General features: G+C 45.3%; 2 protein-coding genes across 8 annotated transcripts in view; one reads left to right on the top strand and one right to left on the bottom strand.

Annotated features, from left to right (window-relative positions):
* brsk2a (BR serine/threonine kinase 2a) overlaps window positions 1–12,823 on the top strand; it is a 187,594-nt gene extending 174,771 nt beyond the window's left edge. For 2 of the 6 annotated variants that reach the window (XM_086162601.1, XM_086162600.1), the window contains 6 exons: window positions 1,915–2,122; window positions 2,203–2,251; window positions 3,126–3,249; window positions 4,232–4,412; window positions 6,223–6,312; window positions 11,815–12,135. In XM_086162601.1, coding sequence (XP_086018727.1) covers window positions 1,915–2,122; window positions 2,203–2,251; window positions 3,126–3,249; window positions 4,232–4,412; window positions 6,223–6,312; window positions 11,815–11,987 — 825 coding nt within the window. In that variant the 3' untranslated portion in view covers window positions 11,988–12,135. Of the gene's footprint in view, window positions 1–1,362; window positions 2,123–2,202; window positions 2,252–3,125; window positions 3,250–4,231; window positions 4,413–6,222; window positions 6,313–11,814; window positions 12,136–12,353 lie in introns of those variants that run through there. The other 4 variants (XM_086162598.1, XM_086162597.1, XM_086162602.1 and 1 more) reach the window with 3 other exon arrangements.
* A 1,957-nt stretch (window positions 12,824–14,780) lies between these two features.
* The window catches only part of abtb2b (ankyrin repeat and BTB (POZ) domain containing 2b), a 41,315-nt gene continuing 29,451 nt past the window's right edge, over window positions 14,781–26,644 (bottom strand). The window contains exons 4-17 of one of the 2 annotated variants that reach the window (XM_086162595.1): window positions 21,687–21,839; window positions 20,240–20,405; window positions 20,038–20,127; window positions 19,818–19,919; window positions 19,518–19,614; window positions 18,398–18,533; window positions 17,460–17,737; window positions 17,195–17,373; window positions 16,990–17,095; window positions 16,750–16,852; window positions 16,571–16,658; window positions 16,379–16,447; window positions 15,774–15,887; window positions 14,781–15,689 (exon numbers count right to left, since the gene is read on the bottom strand). In XM_086162595.1, the coding sequence (XP_086018721.1) occupies window positions 15,459–15,689; window positions 15,774–15,887; window positions 16,379–16,447; window positions 16,571–16,658; window positions 16,750–16,852; window positions 16,990–17,095; window positions 17,195–17,373; window positions 17,460–17,737; window positions 18,398–18,533; window positions 19,518–19,614; window positions 19,818–19,919; window positions 20,038–20,127; window positions 20,240–20,405; window positions 21,687–21,839 (1,912 nt within the window). In that variant the 3' untranslated portion in view covers window positions 14,781–15,458. Of the gene's footprint in view, window positions 15,690–15,773; window positions 15,888–16,378; window positions 16,448–16,570; window positions 16,659–16,749; window positions 16,853–16,989; window positions 17,374–17,459; window positions 17,738–18,397; window positions 18,534–19,517; window positions 19,615–19,817; window positions 19,920–20,037; window positions 20,128–20,239; window positions 20,406–21,686; window positions 21,840–26,644 lie in introns of both variants that reach the window. The other variant, XM_086162594.1, reaches the window with a different exon arrangement.

Below are 26,644 nucleotides of genomic sequence, written 5' to 3'. Positions count from 1 at the left end.
GCGCGTACACGGCACCTCCCCTCCCCCGACCCAGCCCGTTCAACTTTTTGGACGCCAATCATCCACGTACCGGTGACCCCAATCTTCCTAATCCCGTTTTAACAGCTTTTGACCTTTGACAAAGCACAACACGCAACTAATATCACTTGAAATCTCTGCCAATGTAATATTGTTCTCCTGATCCTTTTCATTATTAGTCCAAGATTTGCTGTATTTCAGCGCCGCAAGTTTTAATCCACAGCTTAGTTGTACCGACGAGGTTTTTCAGAAAGCTAAAAAGCTCTTCATATCTGCTTTTTTATTAGAGGCTTTGTGTCGCTTCCCGCTGTGTCCGCGTGGATCGAATCATTCTCTTAACACCCCGGAAACATACTGATGAGTACAAACAGAGGATATGACAGTAAAGTTTCTCCTCCTTCAAAGTCAAAAGCCTCCTCTCTCCCTCACTCTCTCTGCTTATTATCCCCCTTTTTTTTTTCCATTTTTCTGTGGCCTGAGCTCTGCGGAAATCCAGCTCAGGAAACGCCACCATAAATCCTTCTTTCCTTGCTTGGATCGTGGGGCAGGGAGTGTTGGGGGGGCTTGTAGGGAATTTATCCAGCTGACTAACCTGAGAAGGCTCAAGATTAGCCGAGATCCTGAGACGAGCTCCTCGCGCCACACTTTCCCTTCAGGCTGATCTGAAAGGGAAATTGATTTCTCAGACCCGGCCCCCCCGAAGCCGGGATTGTGCTCTCTGCAAGAGGCTCTCCGCGGGGGTTATTTTCACAATTTTTGTGTCGGGATAAAGCGGGAGGTGGAGGAGGGGAAATTGTTTATCAATGAAACATTGCGGCCCCAATTTTGACCATTGCAAACCAAACTGATAATAGCTCTGAGCTAAACCTGTTTTTTCGTTTTTCCCAATGAGACTCCAATAGTTTCCACTTCTGGTTGCATGTTGCACATGTTTTTCCTCCGAGCCGTGTTTTAGCTTTTTTTTTTGTATTTTGGTTATTATTTTTGAAGTGTGTCTATTGTTTGCCTCTTTTTTTTTCTATCCCATATCCCCTTTTTTTTTTTACTCTTGTCATTGAATGCACTAACTGCATGTTTCTTTTCTGTCTTTTTTTCTTTTCTTTTTTTTTTTTTCGCAATTTCACCTCTCCTGTGTATATACACATCCCACCTGCCTCTCTGTTCTTTTGCTTTGTCTACTTCCGACTGCGTGCTTGTCGTCTGGTGCCTTCTTAATGTGTTTGTCTGGGTGCGCATGTTCCTGCCTGTGTGTTCCCTTTTCTTTTTTTTTTTTTTCATTTCCTGCCCCTGCCCTGCTGCTTGATTTTATTGTGTTCGGTGTCACGCTGCTCCTTCAAACCCCAGCCTGTCAGAAAGTTCGGCGTGCCGCCTCAGTCCCCAGACTTCTCACAATCCCCCAATACCAGCCCCTGTCCATCCCCAGAGCTCGTCCCCAATCGCACAGGTCCACGTGTCTCCACTCCGAACTCCCTGTCTCCGAACAACGAGCCGCAGCAGGCCCTCAACAAGACTCAGACCCTCCCTGCGAAGCCCAAAGTCACCCCGAAGCCCCTCCAAGCCACGCGTTCCAACCCGCTGCCCGAAAACTGCACGGATCCCGCGACCCCGGCGAACTCCGAGCCATCCACGCCCTGCCAGCTCCCGTTGCAGCCCCCCTCGGCCTCCGTGCCCCCCACCCCCACCTCTCCGTCTTCGCCGTCCTCTCCGTCCCCGGTCACCTTTGCGCTGGCCCAGAACAGCCCTCAAGTACGGCGTTCTCATTTCGCTGCCAACCCGCAACTCTCCGTGCCCTTCAGCCCAGTGGCGCCGCTGTCGCCCATCCGGCTGCACCACTTTCACCCCGTGGCGCCTTCTTTATACACTGACCATCCGCCCAAATCTATCCCCCTAATACAGGTCACCCCTCACCCCTCCCCTCGAGGCAGCCCCCTCCCCACCCCAAAGGGCACACCAGTTCACACGCCCAAGGACAGCCCCGCGGGGACTCCCACCCCGACGCCGCCCCCCAGCCCATCCATCGGAGGCATGCCGTGGAGGACGCGTCTCAACTCCATCAAGAACAGCTTCCTGGGCTCGCCACGCTTCCACCGTCGGAAACTCCAAGGTAGCGGCAGATTTAACAGAGCGGCGCATCCCCTTGTTTCGTTTTTCGTCCTCACCCGAGAACATGTCCTGCGTTTACAGTTCCCACACAAGAGGAGATGTCCAGCCTCACACCAGAGTCTTCCCCAGAGTGAGTAGATACTGTCTTTTTCCATCTCCTCGTCTCTGATCTCCTGTTTTGCTTGCTCGTGCGTCACTTGGTCATTGTTTGTGGAGGTATTACAACCATTTTGGATGATTTGGTATTTCCCTCTTACTGGGAAAGATGTTCTCGAAGCAGGTGACTGTTGGAAGGGTTACCTCGGAGATACCTCCTGGTATCTAGATCCGAGGGCTGCCGGCTCCTGGCAGCGGGATAACGCGTTCCTTGAGGTCTCATTGGACATTAAAATTATCCATCATTTAGCATATTTTAATAAATATTGGCTTAAGGGGAGCCTTTTCAAAACCGTCAACATTTTCATGAATGTTATGAAATAATAATAAGGGAGAAGTGGCAGCAGGTACACTTGGGCTAAGGCCAGCCCAGAATTAATCCCTTCTGGACCTATAGTTCTGTTAATGTAGAGGCGCAATTATCTCTCTCTCTCACACACACACACACACGCGTACACACACAGATGGCGAAATGTCAGGAAACTCTTTTCCCTCTTCACACTTTTTAACTCATCTCCCCTGAGGTAACCTGTTTGCTTTTTCCAAATCTCCCGAGATCCCCGAAGCTCCAGAGCCTCCTCTTCTCCGTCCATGCGAGTTGCCTCCTCTCGCCATGGCTGGATGGGTGAACTGATGGGCCGTAGTTAAATAATGTACATCCGCTATGGATGCACCAATGCATCATCAATATCTGTGCAACTATCAGCCACACACACACAAACACAAACACACACACACACACACACACACACATATGTATATATTGTATATAGCTACTAGTATTCCAAGTGATCATTTAAGATGTCAAAAGAATTAACCCTATGTTTTCTCCTCTTATCTTCCCTCAGACTTGCCAAAAAATCCTGGTTTGGTAACTTCATCAACCTGGAGAAAGAGGAGCAGATCTTCATCGTCATTAAGGACAAGCCTCTCAGCTCCATCAAGGCAGACATAGTTCAGGCCTTTCTCTCGGTACACACATCACCGCTTAATTCCTCCCTGACCCCCTCTTTGCCCTCTGAGTCATTCCCCTTCAAATGTTTGCGACGATTGGCTGCACCGCGGTATCAGTCGGACCTCGTGTCCGCAGACACGGCTCTGATTGATGCTCCGGGTTGGTAAACTGCTTGTGCTTCTGCTTTCTCCTCAGCTGCAGACTCTGCTGAGGTCAATAGAGGATCAACAGAGAGCATTGATCATTAGCATATAGATACTCTGCCATGTGTGTGTGTGTGTTTATGTGTTTATCTGTGTGTATTATGTTGTGGATATCCAGATATATAGTTATGTTAGCTGCCTCGGTGTCTCGCCAAGAACTGCGGACCCCCACCCCCCACCCCACCACACACCCCCTGCACCCTCCCATTCCAAGTAAATGCTAACTCTGCTGGTCCGGGTCAATGTCAAATCTGTTCCCTCGTGCCTGTGAGCCGGCTATTATCCCCTCTGGGTTGAGCGAGCTGGTATTCCGGACAGCGGATTGGCACCTGAATCATTGGAATTATACATTTAAGCACATTCACATTACCGGAACGTCGACCCCCTCCAATCCCCCCCCCTTCACACACACACACACACACACACACACTCTTCAGCTGTATGGTGAAATGTGACAATTTCAGAGCTCACCTGTTCATTGGGCATACAAATTCATTTCGGGAGGCAGAGTGGAATGTTGTCGGATGATTCAAAAACTGTATTAGCTGGAGACTCCCCGCCATGCACGGCCACCTTCCTAGGCATTAATCTCCTTAGAGCTGCAACCGTGCCTTGTAGAGTATGGAGGGTATTTTAATGAGGGTTTATTCACTTAGCTCTTTGCCATGTGCGGGGAAAAAAACTTAAACATCAAGGAATCCTATGTATAATCCAATTACCCACCTCTTTTACTCCCGTCTTTTTTTTTTTTTTTTTAATCACTATCTCTAACTTTTATGTCGATTTCACCTCTCAGATCCCCAGCCTGAGCCACAGCGTGATCTCGCAGACCAGTTTCCGGGCCGAGTACAAGTCCACAGCCGGTCCGACAGTCTTCCAGAAGCCGGTCAAGTTCCAGGTGGACATCACCTACACGGAGAGCACCACCGCCACCAAGGAGAACGGCATCTACTCCGTCACCTTCACTCTGCTCTCAGGTCTGGAGTTATGAAACGCCCGTTTGAAATGTGAACTATGATCACATAGTTGGTCGATCGCGGCGGGACGACAGACGACAACACACAGATCGGTGCAGAGGAAGTAAAACCCCAAAGTCGCGTTTGTACATCAGAACAAACTTTCTAGATGTAACTTCCCCTGTTAACAGGGAGTGTGATCTATTACTGCTTGATGGATCGTATTTGCATCGGCAAAATATGCTTTTCTGCAGATTACTCGAACAGGCGCCATGTCATAATTAATTAGCTGTCCCAGCGATCTAATTTACAGGCTGATTCATCCTCTGCAATGTTCCCCGAGCGTCATCCTCACCACCATCTTATCTTCTTTATGTGAGTTTCATGACCAAAGACAAAAACACGTATGCTTCTATGGAAGAGGAATAGCTACCCATTTAAGGGGAGCGTATTTTCTCATTGGCTAAAAGCCGCAGCGTACATGAGGTGCCTGGTGACAGGGCAGAAAGGTATGACTCGGTGGCGGGTTGATTGGAAGCCTGTTTTAACATACCCATTCATCAGAGGACTTCGAAAAGATTTGGAAAAGACTCATGGAAAACTATCTTCTCACACCTGCTCACATCTTAAGACTAGTTTTTAGAGGTCTAAGTCTCAGACAGAGATTTGACAAAACTGGGAATCTTACAGGGTCGCTATTTACAAGATTACAACAAGGTTCTTTCTGCAATTTTTTCCCACTATGCAGCGTTTTCACTTGGTATTGGCAGACCACCTGCTATTTCAGTCCATCGTTTTTTCTTCTCTACTTGGCCGTCATACGTTTTGAGAGTTGACATCATGCAAGCTAGGCTGTTCTGCCCACAGATCCACCATCCACTCCTCTTTCTGGACTGTCCACACTGATCAGGACGTCCTTCACCTTTCCTGTTCATCCATACCAAAAGGAATTACTGTCTCTGCCGCCAATACAGCTCTGGTGATTGTTTGTCCACCAGGTTTCCTATTTCCGGATTTTTTATGGCTCATTTATTGGTTGTGTCACTGTAAAGACCTGCGATAATATCAAACACATTTGATATTGTTGTAAACCCAAGATTAGGAAAAGACTGAGCTAAAACTGCTCGGATTACCACCTCATACTTAACAACCGAGATGACGGAAGCGCGCCGTGACTCCAGTAAGACTCTAGTAAAACTCCTAATATTTCCTTCCAGCTTTCAGTTTTTTAGTCCGCGACCATAAAAATGAATTAGTTGTAAGCCCAGCATTAATGGTAATTAAACAGTAACCAATCCAGGTAGACTGTTGGCAATAGAACATTCATTTTCATATTCTTACTCATGTCATAGGTTGTTAATATATAAGATGAGATTTCTTTTAAGAGACATGCAAGTCAAAGTTGGGAAGGAAAAAGAAATCAAAGCTCATGCAATTTCATATATCTGAGATTGATCGGCTCAAAGCGAGGCGTGGATCCGCAGGCTTACAGGCTTGGCAGTCGTGCGCAAACGCGCCCAGAAACACACGCCTGCTTTCTCTCACACAATTGCACACAGTCACAGAACGTGAAATCCAGATTTCAACCAAACAGGGTGGAAATAGTGGCTGGAGCCTGCTGAATCTTCCATGTCACTGATCAGATCCTGACATACAAGCGTTTGACAGCAGGAATCCACTGTAACACTGTGACATTATCATATTAGTTCCAGTCATGTCCACCTTGTTCTCCCCACCTTTACTTTTAATTGAATCTTTGTTTTGGTTTTTTTCCCCCACCGTGTCTTCCATGTGTAACGGCAGCTGACGGTGTCGATCTTTCCTCCCCTAGGACCCAGCCGCCGCTTTAAGCGAGTGGTGGAGACGATTCAGAGCCAGTTGTTAAGTACACATGACCAGCCTGGCGTCCAGCAACTGTCTGGTGAGTAAAGTCTTCGCTTCCAAACAATAATCCAGACATCTTCACCCTCCTCCTTCACCCTCCTCTTCACTGCCTCATCGTCCGATCCCAGCCTCTGACAAACCAGAACCTCCTTTTTTTTTTTTCCTCCCTCTCCTCCCGGCACGTAAAATCCGTCAGACAACCTCCGCTTCGTCAAAAGGGCTTCCCCTGCCGCTCCCACCCTGTTGCGCAGCAACCGCCGTGAGGTAGAGGGGTCGCCCTGATGGTTGGTCATTGTCGGGTAACCCCCCACCCCGAGCGTTTGAGACAAAGAGTTAAAGGTGTTGCCGTCTGACGCATGTTCTTTGGCACCTATCGCCATCACTAATCGTCAAATCTTGTCACCATGGCAACAGCACTGCACCTCAACGCTCCTCAAACAACGCACAGTGAACGCCACATCCGATGAACGCTCCTCAGCTGTCTGAATGCCAGTTTAGTGAAACCCTCATTAATGACCTGTCCACGTCCCAGCCGTTGAACTAAGTCTTCGAGCCGTCTCTCATAAGTCCTCATTGACGAAGCCAGAAGAGAGCGAGAAGGCCAGCTTCTCCTCCCCCGCTCCTCGCCATAGCTTTCCATCCTTTTGACAACACCACCACCTGCTGGTCGGAGAACAAGGAAAAGGCCAGCGGCGCGCCCGATGTGCTTTGCATTTCATCAATCACACGCCGTCTGTTCCTCTTCTAGGCCGTTCTGTCAAAATGATATTAAGCCTTCAGGAGAGCCTTATTCAGCCTTATTCAGAATGGTTTTATTTTGTCAGGCTGCCTGCGTGACTCTGGCATCAAATAGGAGTTTAATGTTACAGTCGAGACAGGATGTAGTTTGATAGGATGAAGGGATTCATATATTTCTTCTTTTCTGACATATTTGGGAAAAAAAATCATTTGAATCGCAACGCAAGTATTTTGAGTATCATCGTTTGCACCGGGTTTCGGAGGAGAGCAGCGGCTCCGATCACTCCAATTAGTGTGTTTCCCACACAACTGACCTTTGATAGTGATGAGCTGATCATTAGGCCGATGACTGAGAGGCAGTTGAGAGTCAAATAGGATAATGCTGTAATGATACATGATTGTCTCAGGACTGCTGCTTGGGAGCTGACAATAATGTCAGGACAATAGGTAACTATTTAGCATTAGAAAACCATCGTGGATCAAGATTTATTTCAAAAGAAAAAAAAAAAAAATCATTCAAATATTCTTATATCTATCAGACAAAGAGAAGGTATACCTTTGGTTGGCAAGATGGTTTTCTGTCTTTAAATAAATTATTTTTATTTTATTTTTATTTTTCCAGCATATTTGTCATTTTGGGCGACATGAATCCCCGCCTCTCACTCAGTGACATTAAGGATAGACTAGCACCCCCCCAAAGTTCCTGCCATGCCCGCGTGCATTCTCCTAGTATTCTCCGGTTCCCCCACCAAGGTCCAAACATGCAGGAGGTTAATTTAAGACTGAGTTTTCTCTAGATGTGAATGAGAGAGTGAATGGTTGGATGTGAGCATAGCCGGCCTTGTGATTGACAGGTTAAACCCTGCCGCTCATCCAGTGTCAGCTTGAATCAGTTTCAACCCGATCCTGCAGTACAGCTTATATGTGTCCTATATATGTATATATAAAAAAACTATTGGGATTTTTTATGTACTATATTTAGTATCCATAATTGTTCAACTCCATATTTTGAATATCCTACTTAGTTTTTTTATTTTTTTAAATTGATTGATTAGTTAATTAATTTGTTTATTAATGTTTTTTTTTTTGTTTGTTTTCCTGCCCGCCTGTTAAAAATCATATACCCGCTGAGCATAACACTGGAAACACGAAGAAAACGTGTTTCCACTCCAGGGGAGTCTAACTACTATGGGCCCAAATTCTAATTTAACAGGTTTTTTCAGGGGTTTTGGTTTTTGAACAGGATTTGATTAAATCTATGTCACGTCTCACTGTGATCACAGTATCAATCAAGGTAACTAGTTTTTAAAACAGATTAATATTCCAGGCGGTAATTGAAAGCATTGTCAAACAAACTAACACCTTTTTTTTCTTTCCCCTTGGTTGCTCACACATCTTCAATGATGTCTGACCACTGGAATTAAAAATAGCATCGGTTTCGCATATCAATGTGTGTCAGGGAGAGTGCTTCATTGAGGTTCTGCCATTATGTCCCATAATAAGTGCACATGGGAGGGCAGCGGAGGGGCGAGGTAACAACGATAAGGAGGAAGAGCGGTTCAGTCAGAGGCAGAGATGAGGTCGAGGAAATACTGCTATTAACTGGCGCAGAAACCTTCAGATCCCGGCTCAATGTGGGCGTCCTTCTGCCCCGACACCCTACTCATATCAACAGCAACACATTTATGAACATAAACACTGCAGATCTGGATGATAAATTCACAGCTGATGGTACTTAGACAGAACATAATGTCCAGTTGAGGGAAGTCCACATTTCAACAGACAGTATATAGCATTTATAACATTGGTATTTGATTGACATGTTTTTCAGATTTGATAAGCTGTAGCATTCATCTCTCATATCAGCTTTGAAGTTTTTAAGCTACTGCCGGTTAAATAATAAGATTATATTATAATAATAATAATAATAATAATAAATTATAAAATTGAATTTTGAACTCATTTTAGTGACAAGAGTGACATCACAGCTTCACCTCAAACCTCCATCCACAGCCGCAGGAGGCTGACTGCGTCTTCCGGATGCTATTGAAATTATGGTGTTGATTTAAAATTTGTTCTCACAGATGAAGAGACGTGCACAAACGTAAACATGGATATGAAACACATATGCACGCGCACACGCACGCGCACGCGCACACTCACACACAAACTCATACAGCAGTTCAGGCCCTCTCACAGCACATGCATCTCCTCTGAGGCTTATCAACACAAACGTTAATAAAAAAAATTTTATTTGAAAGTGGCCTTTTAGTGAGCACCAGCAGTATACACTCACACACACACACACACACACACACATCTCCTGTATTCAGGACCTGTGTGTTTTGTCGTCTGCAGAAGAAAGAGAAAGATGAGTGAAGGATTGGTTGTCTGAGTGTGTGTGTGTGTGTGTCTGCGTGCGTGCGTGCGTGTGTGTATACAATCAGACAGCCGTGCTTTCAGCAGCCCTGTGCTTACAGCAGACAAAGAGGAATATTTTTTTTAGTACATTTACTTAGTATTTTCCAGATTCCAGCTACTTGAAAGTATCTCAACAAAATTTAACCCTTGCATTCAGCTGGATGTTATTCTTTTTTTCTTTTCTCCTTTCTTCTTCAAAGTGTCGCACAATGACGGGAGAAGCTCCCTGCGCGTTTGATGTTTGGTTTACTGTTGCTGACCTCGAATGATGAAACGGCGTTGATCAAAGGTCGTCTCTTTGCTCTCGGAATACTTAAGTCTAAGATCGGCGCCCCGCTTTCGCTCCGCTGTGAGAGGAGACGGGCGAGACCATCGTCCCTGCATCACACTGCCCCCCAGTGCTTGCACGACATCTGCAAAAGGGAAAAGAAAAAGAAACTGATTTTTTTTTTTTTTTTGTATCCCCAGGCCAGTTTATATTGGAACTGAGCGTTTCCTCTTTGTTCTGCTTCTGCTGGTCAGATCTCCTGGGCGCCGGCTATGGCTGGTCCTGCAGCACCGCCGAGATTTCAAACAAAGTCGAATGAATCAATACATGACGTGTGTTTGCGACATCGGTTCAAACTCCGTGCTGGAAATACCTTGTGATCACAAATCAGCCAAAAGTAGGAGTGAAAAAGTAAGGAAATTAAGAAAACTAAAATAAATAGAATAAAATAAAATTTCCAAAATAATAATCAGAAAGCAGTTTGATGTATAAATCAGGAAAACTTTGGATTTCGTCAGTATCAATTTTAAGTCATTTAAAAAAAAAATTGACTACTTCCTTATGGATTATGCTGGGCATGTAAACATTCAATTATTTTTATAACTTTTCGGTTGATTTTAAGGTCGTATCTGGATGCGATGGGCTTTAAAATTTGAATAATTGCTGAAATTGTGCATCGCAATATTTGAAGTCATATGCATACACATACAGTGGGAGAGAACAAGTATGGTACACACTGCTAATTTTTTAGATTTTCCCACTTGCAAAGCATGTAGAGGTCTGTAATTTTTATAATAAGTACTCTTCAACTGTGAGTTACGGAATCGGAGTTACGGAGTTACTGTGTTTGGAGGAATTAGAAGAATGAGTTCAAACCCAAGAACACCATCCCAACCGTGAAGCATGGAGGTGGAAACATCATTCTTTGGGGATGGTTTTCTGCAAAGAGAACAGGATGAATGCACCATATTGAGGGAAGAATGGATGGGTCCATGTATCACAAGATCTTGGCCAACAACCTCCTTCCCTCAGTAAGAGTCTTAAAGACGGCTGGGTCTTCCAGCATGGCAATGACCCAAAACACACAGCCAGGGCAACTAAGTAAGAAGTATCTCAAGGTCCTGGAGTGCCCGAGCCAGTCTCCAGACCTGAACCCAATAGAAAATCTTTGGAGGGAGCTGAAAGTCCATATTGGCCAGCGACTGCCCCATAACCTGAAGGACCTGGAATAAGATCTGTGAGGAGGAGTGGGCCAAAATCCCTACTGCAGTGTGTGCAAACCTGGTCTAGAACTACAGGAAACATCTGATCTCTGTAATTGCCTACAAAGGTTTCTGTACCAAATATTAAATTCGGTTTTCCAATGTAACAAATACTTATGTCATGCAATAAAATGCAAATTAATTATTTAAAAATCATACAATGGGATTTTCTGGATTTATTTTCTAGATTCTGTCACTCACAGTTGAAGAATACCTATGATAAAAAATTACAGACCTCTACATGCTTTGCAAGTGGGATAAGCTGAAAAATCAGCACTGTATTAAATACTTGTTCTCCCCCCTGTACACACATACAGCTCATATGGTGTGCATATATATATGTAAGTATGAATGTTATTACAGAACCGGCACACTGGTGAAGTTGTTAGGGCTGTAGTATCAAAGCGTGAGGGTTCATAGTTTGCAACTAACAGGAGGTCTTTTGTTTGGAACGTCCTTGTTCTCTGTGCGCGGGTTTTTTCTGGGTTCTCCGTTCTCCCTACCACAGTCCAAAATCTCACAGTAGATTCACTGGAGACATGTCAATGAGATGAATGTGAATGTAAGTGAGACGATGGGCTCCAGCTATTTATATTTATACACATATATGTACATTATAACCAAAGCAGTTGTGTAAGTAGAATGATACTGGACCGTCTTCCGCTGCTTTTGAGTAGCCCCTCCTGCCTCTCCTGCTTCTCCTCCTCGCCCCTGCTGGCTGTCTCTTTCCCCACAAACCCCTCAGTTCAGTAGTTTTCTCCCCCTTTTTGCTTTTTCCCTTCTGTCTGTGTACCGGGCGGCACTACGCCCGGCTACTCCCTTGACGTAATGACGCAACTGTTTTTTCCAGACGAGAAGAACGGGCAGGTGGCCTTCCTCACGGACAGGCCCTCCAAGCGCTGCTCCTCACCTCTGCACGTCCGGAGGCACGAACCGGACTTCAATGACAGCAGAGGCCCCGCGGTGGGCCGAGACAGGGCCAGGTTGTCTGTAGCGTCTGTTGCCATGCAGGAGGAGTCCTAGGTTTTAGACACTCGGCATTGAGGGTCCCGTCCACAGAAGGAATATTGCTATGTTGTAATTGCACAAAGATAGATGTACATATTTATGGACAATTTTTTTAAAAAGTGTCACTTTGCAGAGATAGAAATGTATTTAAAAGAGTCAGTGATATTTTACAAATAGCATCTACGATCACACACCTTCCACTCATTCCCCCATCACTGTCCACTCTTCCATACCCCTGCCATCTACTGGCTTCTGGCCCATAGTGTGTGTGCGTGTATGTGCGCCTGTGTGTGTGTGTGTGTGTGTGTGTGTGTGTGTGTGTGTGTGTGTGTGTCCCATGCTGCTAAACTGTGTGATAACCTGACTTGTTTCTGATACCAGGAATTATCCAGAAAACCTATTAAAGTCCCTCCCTGCTCCGTCCATCCTCCCTCACCCGACGCCCCAGCCTCCCCTCCCAGCAGTGTGCAGAGAGAGAGAGAGAGAGAGACGGACATTTGTTGATCGAGGACTGCTGTAGAGGTGTGCTGAGGGGTGGAGGGGTTACCATGGAAACAGACCCTTCATGCAGGCTTCTACCGTCATCTCCCTTTGCGCCCCCTTCTTCACCTCTGGCAGCCATCAGTAGAAGTAGATACCTTTGGTGTTCCCCATTCCCTCATTGACAGTTGCACACACACACACACACACACATATACACACACACACGCACGCATCCGCCTGCAGCCAGGAGCACTCATGATTTGGAACATGTTTTTTGCAAAAATACACGTACAGCACACGAGCAGGTCCAGTATGCACTGACAACTCTGGGATGTATCAACGACAACAACAAAAATAAGAAAAATAAAGTCAACATGCACACGGACAGAGTGAGTTGGAGGAGAAGAGGGCAGGGAGTTTATCTGGAAATCCCAAAAAGCCGACGCGGATGCTTCGCCGGATTGTACTTTTTGCTTTTTAACTGTGCTTTCTTTGAGAAGAACTGGGTTTCGAGTACCGACTTTATTAGACTTCGTACTATTTGCTGCAAAATGGACTGGAACTGTGATTTCAGACCGGGACGGAGTTGGGTGGGGATAGAGATGGGGGTGGGGGGAGGGGCAAGGGGGTATTTAAAAATGAATGATCTATTCTGTTGTACAGACTGATATCATTTCTTATGTAACAAAAAAAAAACAACAACAACAAACAAACTGAAATGTCTAGTTGGGACACAATGTTTAGACACCGCCGGGGCAGGTTGGTGACCCTGCTTCATTTTAAACCCCACTGTGTATTTCTGTTACATCATCTTCATTGCCGTCGTCATCCCGGTTTAATCCCCGTTTATCTGCAGCACTTTGTCTCTGGTTCTCCATCCACACCTCCTCTCTCTTAGTCTCACTTACCAGCAGTAGGAGTAGAGGAACAAACGAACAAACAATACAACAAAAAAAGATGTGATAAATGCAGTTGTGGATATTTTTGTATTTTTTTTTTGTCTTTATTTATTGGTGTTTGTTCATCTCACCGTTTTATCCCCTAATTTATTATTATAACTTGACTATTTATATGAACCAAGCTGTTAGGTCAGTTGAATGTTATTTATGACCCTCTAATGTGTTTGTAAACGGGGACAATGTTTTGAAGAAAAGTTTTATTTTATTTTTCTGACCCCAAGCTTGTTTTACCCGACCTGATTTTAACAGAAATCGTGTGACATCGCAGATTCTCTACCCCCCCCCCCACACGTCGCAGGAGGGGGGTGGGGGGTGGGGGTGGGACTTATGGGAAGTGGTGATTAAGAAAAAAAAACAAAAGAAAGAAAGAAAAAAAAGCTATAAACAGTGATTTAAAGAATGTAGACTTAGCCTCTTTTTGAAGAGGGAATGCTCTTCTATCGGTATTTGTCAGTTTCATATTATTGTGCGTGTAAGAAGCCCGGTCCAAGGAGGAGGACACCGCAGACGACTTCTCTTTGTAAATAGACAGAACCCCCACCTCACCACTACCACCATCACCACCGCCCTCCGCGGTACCTGACCGCCTTCTCAGCCGTCGCCGGGGACCCCCCCGACCCCCCCTCCCCCCCCACACGCGTTTAGCTTGTATTGCTGTGTGCATGTCAGACATGAGCTTTTTCTTTGCATGGCTTACGTGTTGATGTTCCATGCCGAACCCCTCCTTCTCTCAGCCTTCGACCCGATTCTCTTGCCACCCCACTCCCGATTATCCTTTTACGCTTCTTATTTTCAGGCCTTTCTTTATTTTCTCCCCCGCCGATCTCTCCTTTCCTTTCCTCCTCCTCCTCCTCCTCCTCCTCCTCTTATCTCGTGCACAACGTTTTTGAACGATGCTTCCTTTTACTCTGTACCGCTCTCTGGAAGGCTCCGAGGTCTGGGCCGTGTACCTGCGAGTAGAAGAGGCACAGGGATAGGAAACCAGTACTACAAAACACAAAGCAATACCCTGTTGTTCACTCTCCTTTATTTTCTACAATGGGAAAGCTAGCAGAGCTATGGACATCTGATGATTCAGGGGACCCTGGGGGGGTCTTTTGACAGAGCAGGAACTAAACAGACTGATGTAATCCCCATATAACATAACTGTGAGCATCTTCAGTGCTGAAACAAATAAATTCATTCAGTTATATTGTGTTGGACTTCTTTCTGCTTGAGTGTGTGAAAAATCAAAGTTAAAAATTTTGATTTTTTTTTTTTTCCAACTAGACCGTCTTTTCCTGCCCCGTCCCCATTTTTCCATTTTTTCCACCGCTGCGCTTTCCTACATTTCAGGTAAGTGTGTGTCAATAAATACGACAGGGACTTTTTTTTTGTTATCAACTGTATATTTATTACAATATTCAGCATTAAATCAGACTCTGTCATCAAAATCCCATGGCGGATCAAGTTGCTGTACCTGTGTAGAAGCATTCAACACCAGTATACCTAAGCTTAATGGACTGTTAGGAGTGTATTAATAAAAAAAAAAAATAGATACACAGAAGCAGTTTTCAAACAATACTTATAATAATTTGCTCGGCTAAAAGCAAAATAAAAAGGGAAGACCCTGTTAAATACTCTCACATCTTTTTTTTTTTCCTCATTAAATAGAAAAAACGTCTATCCCACGCTTCACAAAGTGTTTTGTTACTGTCGTCACACTATTTTTTTTTTTTCCAAAAATAGAAAATAAAAACATACATAAGAGTACATTTCTGCTACCCTTCTGCCATCGAGCGAGATATGGTCGTAGCCAAAAGTCCAGCATGGCCGCCTTTTCCTACTCTCATCATCCAGGGCTTGTGTGTGTGCGCGCTGCCTGGTTTGTGCACCAGAGGGCAGCAGTGTTCAACAGTTCCGAGTTCCCACCTGTTTCTCCTCCAAAGAAGCTTTTGGAGCACTGCAAGCATGTCAAGTTGGAGTGCCCGGCGCACAAAAGCAAATGTTCACGGAGCAGCCCCGCCGTCCCACTCCTCCACCCACGTCTCTTCAGCCTCCACCATCACACTCGGGATGTGACGTATAGGGAGCGTAGCCGCTGAGCCAGGGTGGCCTCCAGCTCCTCCAGCGGAGAGTCCACCCGGTTGGGGACCAGTGTGGAGGCGGGGCCGTTCCCCTGCCGGGCCCCGGAGCCCAGCAGCAGGCTCCTGAAGCTCTCCCTCTCCAGCAGAGCGGGCATCTGCTGCAGGAAGTAGCCTTCACAGAATGAGCTCAGCTCCATCGAACCATTGACCTGCGGCGAGACGCAACGTTCGGTCCCAGACACCGGTACACACTTTACTGGATCTGAGTGTGCGTGTGTTTGTGTCTGTGTTACCTTCGCCGTTTTATAGATGCTGACTGCATTATCCAGGCTGATGTGCTGAGAGCAGATGAGTTCACAGTGTCTCTGTAGCGCCCCCAGTTGAAACAGACAAGCGGCTGACAACAGCTGCGGGAGGAGACTCGGTCAGGTCAGATGGTTCAGGTGAACACCCACTTAAAAATCCTTTCCACACGGAGAGTTAACTCTTAAGAGTGCTCACTCCTTCGTGATCTCTCTACTTAAAGAGAAATATCTTAAAATTAACAACAGGCTTCCTTTAAAAGAACTAAACGGGTGACGATTTTCCTGGAAACTTTGCTTTTTCTCCTGGACACGGAATCATGGCAGAAAACGCCTTTGGAAATGGAAATCTGCGGCGTGTCTGCCACCTCTCTTTTATTTATTTATCATTTTTAAAGGCCGCAAAACTTTTCTCACTTCATCGTCATCATTCTAATCGACTTATCGATCTGGTAACCTTCTTAAAGTACTTTTTATTCTGATTTAAGTGGATGCACGTCATTGATGTCCCTGCTCGTCTAACCGCTAAGACGTGATCAGTTTATCACTGGATCAATACGCAGGACGACTTCTCAGCCCTTCATATGAATTCTCACCTCTAACAAGTCGGGCACTTTGCATTTCAGCGACTCCGTCCCGCCACAGTACAGGTATGACATCATCATCTGCAGAGATGTCCAAGTTCTCATCAAAGTGCAGTAGTACAGTAATACAAGCATCTCAATTCCCCGTGTCATAAAATTAGCACCGTATTAAGCGATAACACAGTGATAACAATGTAGTGTTACCTGAAAAACATTGTACTTGACATCGCTGATCTGGATCTCCCTGTTGGGGATCTTATCTGATCCCGAGGACGCCAACAGAGATTTGAATCTTAAAAAAAGAAGAAAAAAAACAGGTATGTCTTCATCCACAACCGTATGGGGAACCTTGTTCTTAAGGCCGAACGCGTGTCTGCTCTTACTTGTCCGAAGCCGTGATCAGCAAGACTCTGTGGCCGTAGAATGGTTTACCCTCCACCAGAAATGTAACATCTGACATTTCCTGGTTGTTCAGGAAGTGAGGGTCTGCGCATGTGCACGACACAACACAGCGATTCGTAAACAACTTTCACTTCCCGGCACAGTCGTTTAAAAGAAATATCAAACTACCATCATGCATTCTGGGTTGTAAAGGGTTAATGCAACAACAACAGAGTCCCTACCCAACTGCGCCGAGAGAGTAGCCTTCATTTCAGGGATGGCTGGGAGGGGTGCGGGGCCGAAGCAGTGGCTAAAAATACTTGACAGCTGCTGAATAATAGCATCATTCTGGGAGTGGATGAAGAACAGAGACAGCGGGGTTACGTCATGACAACGCTCCTCGACCTTAAAGCGTAAGCGAAGCAGAAGGCGGACGCCGACGCATACCTTGGTCGTACGCAAGATGTTGAACATGAGGGGCAGGCCCGCAGCGACCAGCTCCTCGCAGTAATCTTCCTCTCGGATGGTGTTGAACTCCCGCAGAAGCGAGAGCGTGACCCCGGCTCGGGACTGCTGCTGGGCACAGCGCAGGGATTCCAGCCACACGTGCAGTTTCCACGGCACGCCTGGTTACAGAGGAGGGTTTCGTGTCGGTTTCGGGCGGCGGGGTCAAAGCGTCGATCATTATTCTAAAAGATTTCCAGCTTTTTACCCATCGCCCGCAGCTCCATGGTGACGTCCAGGTAGCCGTGTTCGGCGCTGTAGTAGCTGGCCTCCTGCAGAGCCTTCATCCTGGCCTTGCAGAGCCGGGGGATGCCCCCCTCCACCAGCATCCCAGGACCGGAGGAAGAGTTGGAGAGCGGCGAAAGGGGGAGGAAAGGACAGATCCCCCCCTCCTCACCCTCCACTCCCTCGGCTAGGATCTCCTCCAGAGACAGGACATCCTCTTTGACTTGCTGAGGCTGAGTCAGGAGCTTTCTCAGCACATTCCTGGACAAGATAAGTGACAGGAAAAAGGTGTTAAAGGAAAACAGACTGCAGGCCAGGAGATCGACACCATAACACGCGCATCCCGACTTGAGACCCAATCCTCTCCGAGTGCGAGGCGTTGAGCTTATATTGTGTTCGCACGTACACACGGGGAACAGGTGGAGAGATTTATGCCACCAGCTGGTAAACGGAGACAGATGGGAGGAGGTCCTGACGAGGCTTTTCATTCTCTCGCACAACAAAGCTTGCGAGTAAAGGGAGGTTAAGTGTGATGAAGAGCTGACAGCGCGGACGTCTCAGCAGTTAGCAGGCAGTTTGTCAGACAGCTTCGGCGGCATCTGTTTTTCAGGGCTCCATAGGTCAGAGTGGGACACACGCCTCGATGCACTCCCGTCATTTCTCTGACTCTTCCTATCCTTTCTGCCCTTAAGTCCCTTCATCAATGCATAAGCGTAACCTCCTATCTCCTCCCAAGTCCTTGGGCTCTCTTACGGCACAGGTTCCAAGGAGGTGTGGCTTGATCTAGAGCAGCGGTCTTAACAAGGTGTCATTTCTTTTACAGATAATAAAGCTATCATATCATGTCAGCTATTACCATGTAACTATAAGTGTACACGGGAAGTGTCAAAAAGACAATAGGACTCGACATGACACACCCACCTGTGTCCGTGCGCTGCTGCGTGGCTGAAGCAGTTCATGTCTTCATAGAGGGAGGACGTTAGAGCATTGCCATCGTGGGTCTTTGATAGAGGGTCTGCACCTCTTGCCAGGAGCAAAGTCACCATCTCGTAGTTTCCTGAGAAAAATAAAAGAGTCAATACGGTCCCTCAAAATGTCTCCAGCGGCTCCGATCAGCATGAGAATCTGGGTCACAAACTGAAAGTGATATTCACTCTGACTTCCACCCCACCGTTTTGGCCGCTTTGGGATTCATAGTTTGCTTTAAATATAAGTGCCACACTCTTACTAATGATGCTGCATGTATGTTTTCAATCCCGCTTTTTTTACACATCCAGACAAGCGACGCATTCACATCAGCTCCTATTTACACACTCCTGTTGCAGCTATTTAAAAAAAAAAAAGCGTGGCTCTCAGGTTATCCCGCAGGAATGTTGCCTCGACGCTTCCCCAAAGCCAAAAAGGCAGCACTTCTTTCCTCCTGCCACTCATTCACACTTCATTTGGAAAATCTTCTGTCCAATCACAGCTCAGCCTGATCTTGGCGTTGCTTCAGAAAAACACAACACTGCTGTATTTGTGGCTCAAATCGCTGACTGTTACTTAGTTATAGTTATAAAGTCAAGGAGAAGATGCTCTTGAGAACACATTTGGTACATATTTGATTTGACTGCAGTTTCATTTTGTATTGATGTGTATCCAATATATACTGCTCAAAAAAATAAAGGGAACACTGGAACAACACAATGTAACTCCAAGTCAGTCACACTTCTGTGAAATCATACTGTCCACTCAGGAAGCAACACAGATTCATTTTGACTTGTTTTAAGGACATTACATCAAAGTTGGATCAGCCTGGAGTGTGTTTTTACACTTTAATTTTGAGTGTGATTCTTATCCAGACCTCCATGGGTTGATACAATTGATTTCCATTGATCATTTTTGTGTGATTTTGTTGTCAGCACATTCAACTGTGTAAAGAGCAAAGTATTTCTTAAGAATATTTCATTCATTTAGATCTAGGATGTGTTTCTTAAGTGTTCCCTTTATTTTTTTGAGCAGTGTATATGGCCTACGTGCGTGTATGCGTGAGTGCCCCCACCTGCTGCCGAAGCCAGCTGCAGCGGGCTGTCCGCCGTGTTCTCCTGCCCATTGCGGCTGGCGGCGCCCTCCACACTGGCCCCCGCGTCCAACAGGAGCTGCAGGGAGACGTTGCATCTGTGATGTTTGACATCCCGTAACTCATTCCCGGCTTGACCTCTGACCTTGCATTTGCCACCCTGCTTTTCAGAGGCTCCAGCATCTGCACTTAATTCAAGAATGCTGTATGATTTCTGTTTAAATATATCAAGTTGTTTTTTTTTTTCCTCAGTAACTCCATCTTTGTGCGCCTGTTTCGAACCTGCACTACGGAGATGTGTCCGTGCAGCACGGCAAAGGTGAGGGCGGCCCAGTGTCGGCTGTCAGGGTGCACAGAGGGGTGTTTCGTGGAGCAGGGGGGAACCTGATAGCGCAAGACACAACAAGGTCGTACTGTCAAGAGATGTTTTTCTAAAATAATAAATAATACACTATCGTAAATTGTAGAACATTTTTGGGAAAGAAAGATGAAGGATATTTACTGCCACGTCAAGGTTGGCCCCGGCATCGATCAGCATCTGGACAAGAGCTTCATCCCCGGCTGCGCAGGCATACATCAGCGGGGTCATTCCCTAAGAGAGGATCACAGAATGACTCTAAAGATACAAGAAAAAAAGGTTTCGGATGCACAAATACACACTTATTTTGCGTAAACGTGTGTGGCAGACCCACACGTGCGCACACCTGGTCATCCATGCTGTTGACCCCGTCCGGCCCCAGCAGATCGATGGCTTGGCCGATGAGGTCCGTGCGTCCGCAGTTGAGCATCCGGAACCCCAAGTCCAGGTGGAACTTGTCGGTGGCGGCTCTGGAGTCCAGGCGCTTGAAGGAGCTGAAGCAGCACTCGGGCCTGAGAGAGGCAGGAAGGAAACACTCACGCGGTCAGATCTCTTTTCTTGGTGGTTTTAAATTTAGTACGGTCTTTATCGCAACACAGTCTGGTTGAAATCCTCCCCGCCCCCCTGCTGTGGAACTAATAATGGATTATCTTATCTTCACAGTGAAATCCCAAGAGGATAGAAAATACTTCCTCAATTTGCACACATCATGCATTTGCACATCAGGCTTTGCTTTATGCATGAATGGATTTCTCATGAAAAGGTAAATGACACAGTAAGCTATTAGTGCTTGCTCATGGGGGAATGTTGGATTTCTGTACATAATTTTTAAAGAGTGTGAGTCAGACCTGCTTTTATTGTCAAGTTTCACAAGACAACTTTGCTGTGATTTGGAGTTCAGTAAATAAAACTTATGGGTCTCTGCTTTTTGTGGACGATGTGGTTCTGTTGGCTTCAACGGGCGGCGATCTCCAGAAAAACGGTCAGGATGAGTATCGGCACCTCCAAATCCGAGACTGGTTCTCAGCCGGAAACGGGTAGAGTACTCACTCCGCATCGGGGAGGAGGTCCAGCCTCAAGTGGAGAAGTTAAGGTATCACGGGTTCTTGTTCAAGAGAGAGGGAAGGATGGAACGGGAAATCCACAGGTGGATCGTGCGGCGTCAGCGGTGATGCGGACTCTGCATCGGTCTGTCCTGGTGAAGAAGGACCTGAGCCAAAGGGCGAAGCTCTCAATTTACTGGCCGATCTACATTCTGACCCTCACCTACGGACACGAGCTGTGGGTCGTGACCAAGAAAACAATGTCGCGGATCCCAGCGGATTATATGAGCTTTCTCCGCAGGGTGTCCGAGCTTTCCCCAAGAAATAGGTTGAGGAGCTCGGCTCAGAAGAGTCACCGCTCCTCCAAGCGGAGAGGAGTCAGATGAGGTGGCTCGGGAATCCGGTCTGGATGCCTCCTGGACAACCAGGACGAGGAGAAGACCCAGAACACGCTGGAGGGACTATGTCTCTTGACTTTAATTGACTTGACAAACATGTATTTTGATCATCTGAGTGAAAACTCACATCGGGGGGCAAGGCACTATTTTGTCTTTTTACCTTATGATTGTTCGGAATTATCTCATTCTAACAAGCTGCTTGTTAGAGGTTAAATGTTAATGAAAATTCTCCGGACATTAAAAGTCACAGCCATTCATAACAGTTGTTAAGAAATGAAAAAAAAAAACCATACCGCAGTTTTATCACCAATCATCTCGATTTGTGTGTGTGCGTGTGTGTTGTCCTATTTACTTCAACTGTCTCGGTTCACAGTCCAGTCCAGGAAGGAGCTGCCTCGCAGTCTGTCTGACGTCGTCGCTGTCCACCAATAAGCTCTTGCGATGCTCAGCATGAACGATGGCCACTCTCATCCACTCCATCAGTGGCGGCAACAGGAGGAACGGCCTGTGAGGCGTCAACATGAATGACATGAATTATCTGTCCACAATCTTGGCATCAAGTCAGTCACACATGGCTCAGTCATGTTCGAACATACGTGGAAAACCATTGAACATGATGATGCCCCGCTTTCTGTCTGGAAGCCCCCACCAATACCCACACAGCTGCCGGTTACTCACACACACTTGCCAGCTTTTACACACCGTGTTCACCTACCATTCACCTGTTAAATCACCCTACACAGACATGACGCACACTTAAAGTAATGACTCATCTCTGTTTGTGTATCGGTTGCCAGCAACTGTGTCAAACAAAGGGTTTTGGGAAAATAGATAAAACAATTTAAAAAATGGTGTAAAATTGAATTAAATTGAATAAAAGCCTACTTTTAAACCACTGGCAGCAGAATGAAATAAGCTGAATAAAAGGTGGTCATTATTGTATTTTATTGTATTGTATTTCTCATTATTGTAAAATAACAAATTCATAAAACAAATTTTAATAAAACAAATTAATAAAATTGAATATGAATATATAGGTTAAAAAAGATAAACGTGACAGGTGACATTTTGCTCAAATAATGGGAGAAAAGGAGCCTTCATTTGTGGCAAGAAGCCTCACGAATAATGGATGACAGAAGAACCATCAAGCTGTTAGTCGATGTTGCATTGGGTTAGTTATTTCTACAACTCGGCTAATCACGTGTCAGGCCTTTGTCTGCCCCACAGTCCCCCAACACCTTTCCTAAATCTATTTAGTAACCAATGGTGATCTGGTTATCAGCACCCAAATGTCTAGACTCTTATCTAGTATGAAGTCCTTCTCATCTGTATGCGTTCCCCTCGCCATTTGTGCATTGAAGGCGCCCATTGACAATAGCGCGTTGCTGCCGCCTGCTTTTGATGCCGCTGAGCATCAGGACTCAGAGTTAATCGTTCGAACGCTGTATCTATTATCACAAATCCTGCGGTGCTGTGTGTGTTATTCTTAGCAACTGCTTCACCTTTATTTTTATTTATTTATTTTTTCAATCAAGGAGATGCAAACTCTTTGATGCGTACCGTGAACAGCAGTCTTCACATACGGCGGTAGGAGGTATCACGATTGCTGTTGAACAGAGGCTCCCCTGGAGAGCGGTTTATCTCTTTCACTGTATTTAATTTTCATACCTATCAGGGGCTTTGCTAAGATCGCCTCCGTCAATAGATTGACTGATGCGCCTCAGTCGATCTTTTTAAACTGTGAACTTTTTTCAAAATTGCTTTCTGTTTTTTGTTCTCTGAATTAAAGCCGCTTTGCTTCATTTTCTATAAAAGCGCTCAGGTTCTCATCCCTTGGCTGTTTAAAGGATGTCAAGTAGATCGGCTCTGTTTTCATTCAAGGTTAAAGATACGTGAACGCATCAGCACTTTAGCACCACACTGCAGAAATAGAGTTATCATGGATTCTTTAGTTATAACATGATTAACACTGATCTTAACCTCCTAAGACCCGGTTTCCCCACAGGTGGCCATCAAATTTTTTATTTTATCGGTGTTCTATGGATTGGAAAATCTATGGAAGACCTGGCGTCCTTGTGAGCGGGTGACACTTTTTTCAAAAACGAACAATCGGGTCAACTGACGATGCTTATTTTTTTATTCTTATCAAGTCCCAATAGAAAAGGGGAAATTAAAATACATATCAAAGAGTTTTAGCTCCAAGGAAGTTAAATGTTTAATTATATAGACCTTTGTTTCCAGGGCTTAAAAGTCTAAATGTAGTTACTTGAGACGTAGTTGCTCGAGGGCCAGGCTTTTCCCAAGTGACACCATCCTGACAGGGGAGGGGCGATTGTTGCCACTCATGCAGAACTGTTAACAAGGGAGGAGGAGGATGCAGTTGTCTGACGGGTTGAGAGGTGAACACGAGGAATGTTTGAGCGTTGGAGTGAAGTCTCTGAGGCAGGTGTGGTATGCTAAAATGGGGGGGGGGAGGTGCGTTGAGTGATAAGTAGTGCCATAGAGAGGAGAAGAGGGGCAGTGAACTGAGGAATCAATGTTTAACCCTTCTTAATGGGCTCTGTTCCACACATTCAGGATGTCCACGCACGTTTGCTGTCTGATGGAGACCAAATGTCCAAAGTGCTAATGGACCACAGGCAGCAACTGAGCACCCAGCAAGTTCTGAGCACTCATCAATCCATCAGAGGTCACTTTGGCTTTACTTATCAATCCGCATTAAAAATAAATGAATAAATATGTTAACAAAATCACTACTGCTACTACTACTACTAATAATAATAATAATACTACTACTACTACTACTACCAATACTACTACTAATAAAAATAATAATAATTATTATTATTATTATTTAGTAATATCTAATAATAATAATAATTATTATTATTATCATTGTTATTACTAGGCAGGGTTATCCCGTCTCCTCCTCATCTGCCGAAGTGTTGAGCAAGAGACTGAACCCCTGGCATTGTTCATTCACTGCTTTCTGCTCATAGTTCACCCATGATGGATTAAATACAGTGGTAAAATCTTGCTGATGTTGTGCTCTGGGTATGACTGAATGTGACAATAAAGGTCTTTCTTAAAAAAATAAAAAAAAAATCTCAGAAGCAAATCAATGAGTCTATTTCCTCTCATTATTGTTTAAGTGTTATATTCACTGAGTGGCTCAATACTGTTCTGTGTGTGTGTGCGTGCTCAAGCAGGTTAGAGAAAGAAAGAATGTTAAAGATGGACTTAATTTGTGAATGCACTCTGTTTAGCCTGCAGCAACATTATTTTTGTGACCTCAATTTTATTATATTTTCTCCTCTCTGTGCACACACACACACACACACACACACACACACACACACACACACACACACATATACATGCAATCAACCCCCATCAAGCCTCACGTCTGAGTTGTGCCTCTCAGCGTGTAACACAAACTTCAGCGACGTCAGTGTTAGTGCGACATCAAAGCTTGTGTGCCTGTTAATATTGAAACCAGACAGCTGTAATGGTTACCCCACTGACCCGACATGCTAAGGCTACATACTGTGAACAGCAGGTTTCAGACACACACACACACACACACACACACACACACAAAGACAGCCATATTTACTGGCGGACCCACACATAAATATCAACTCTGATTCATGGAGCCCATGTCTTCCCAAGACGGCCGGTAGTAATGTGGCTTTCGTCTGGTTCAAATATTGTCCAACACCAGAAGCGGAGGCTTTTCTCCTAGGACCGCAGTGTCACAAATGCCGAGTCCAGTGTCGTGTGTGTGTTTGTGTGTGTTCTGAAGCCGGCGCAAACCAGTTTGCATGTCATCATACTTCAATAAGATCACAAAGGCGACCCCATGATGGGCTGCAAATAGTCGAGCCGAGCCAGTGATCTGGGATCAGATTACTCTCATAAACTGGGGGAATGTGACCATATCTGATGGACCAGGGTTTAAAAACGTTTACCGTCAGATTCTTCTTATCACGGTTACACATCTTAAAGCTGCCTTCAGTCTAGTGCTGTTCAGAAGACTGTTTGTTTGAGAGAATTTCACTATGAGGTTGACACTTTTCTAAGTTTCTGTGTCACTAACAACCTCATCATTTATTTGCACCACAGTCCTTAGTTTATTCTAAATAAATAAATTAACAGTTAAATAAATATAAATAAATGAATGAATGAATAAACAAACAAACAAACAAACAAACAAACAAATAAATAAATAAATAAAGATCCTAAGGAAAATGCTGTGTTAAAATTCAAAAATATTCCAAAGCATTTTATTCGGAGAATCTTAGCTGAAACTTTGAGCAGCCCGGCGCCGCAACAAAGAGCCACAGAAATTTCAATTACAAATAAATTGATAAATGACTGCCCTGGCGAGTATAAATAACAGGTTGCTGTTATCATCGCTGTCCTAAACCAGGCTGACCTGTCTAGGGTCTCCTTCCAGCTGGGATGGGTGTATATGAGCTGCTCTGTTTTCTTTGATGCTAATGAGCCCCTGCTAACCTCTGCTGTTTCCGTCATCATTAAATGAATGGGAGCCAGCTGGACAGGAATGCACGTGTTTTCAGGCGCCCTGCTGACCTTTACCACCAAAAAACATGACGAACGCCATCCAAACCCGAGTTAAAGCTGCATCCCCTTCGTAGCACGCACAGGTCTCAGGACACACATTTAAAAAGTGTAATTTACAGATGAAGACAGTCACACAAGACAGTTACTTTGGGGCTGAGTCATGCAGATGTGTTTATTTCCCCCACAAGCTGTGACTCTTAATAAAAAGTCTCCAATTAAAGAGAGCTTTTTCTCACCTTGCAGTTTCAAAGAGCTTTACACTAGATAGCGTTCACCAACTCAAACCAGCACTCAAACACAACTCAAACACTCACACATTGACGATGGCAGAGCTGCCATGCAAGGCGCTAACCAGACCATCTGGAGCAACTTGGGGTTCAGTGTCTTGCAGGAGGAACCGGGACTCGAACTGCCAACCTTCTGCTCTACCAGCAGAGCCATAATGATCTTATCGCAGACGAAACTTTCTGATTAAAACTGTAGCCCAAATGTGAACCTTTTTTTGGTGTTTGATGTGAGTTTTGTTCACAGCTTGCTAAAAAAGGAAGAAAAACGACCACGTTGAGTTCAGATAGATACTTTTTCTTATAAATAAACAAATAGGACTTATGTCTGGGTGAGATGGAAGACTCCTAAAACTTTCTTGATGCTGACAGTAATGCCAGCTTGCTCAAGCAGCTGTTTGAGCTCTTAAAGACAGTTTGGGCTTGTATTTTTAGCCCA

The sequence above is a fragment of the Fistularia commersonii genome, chromosome 17 (genome assembly GCF_037954325.1).
Source record: "Fistularia commersonii isolate RoL2024-O1a breed Wild chromosome 17, RoL_Fcom_v1.0, whole genome shotgun sequence".
NCBI lineage: Eukaryota > Metazoa > Chordata > Actinopteri > Syngnathiformes > Fistulariidae > Fistularia > Fistularia commersonii.
The sequence above is the reverse complement of the archived record's forward strand: the minus strand, read 5'-3'. Positions and strand labels throughout refer to the sequence as shown.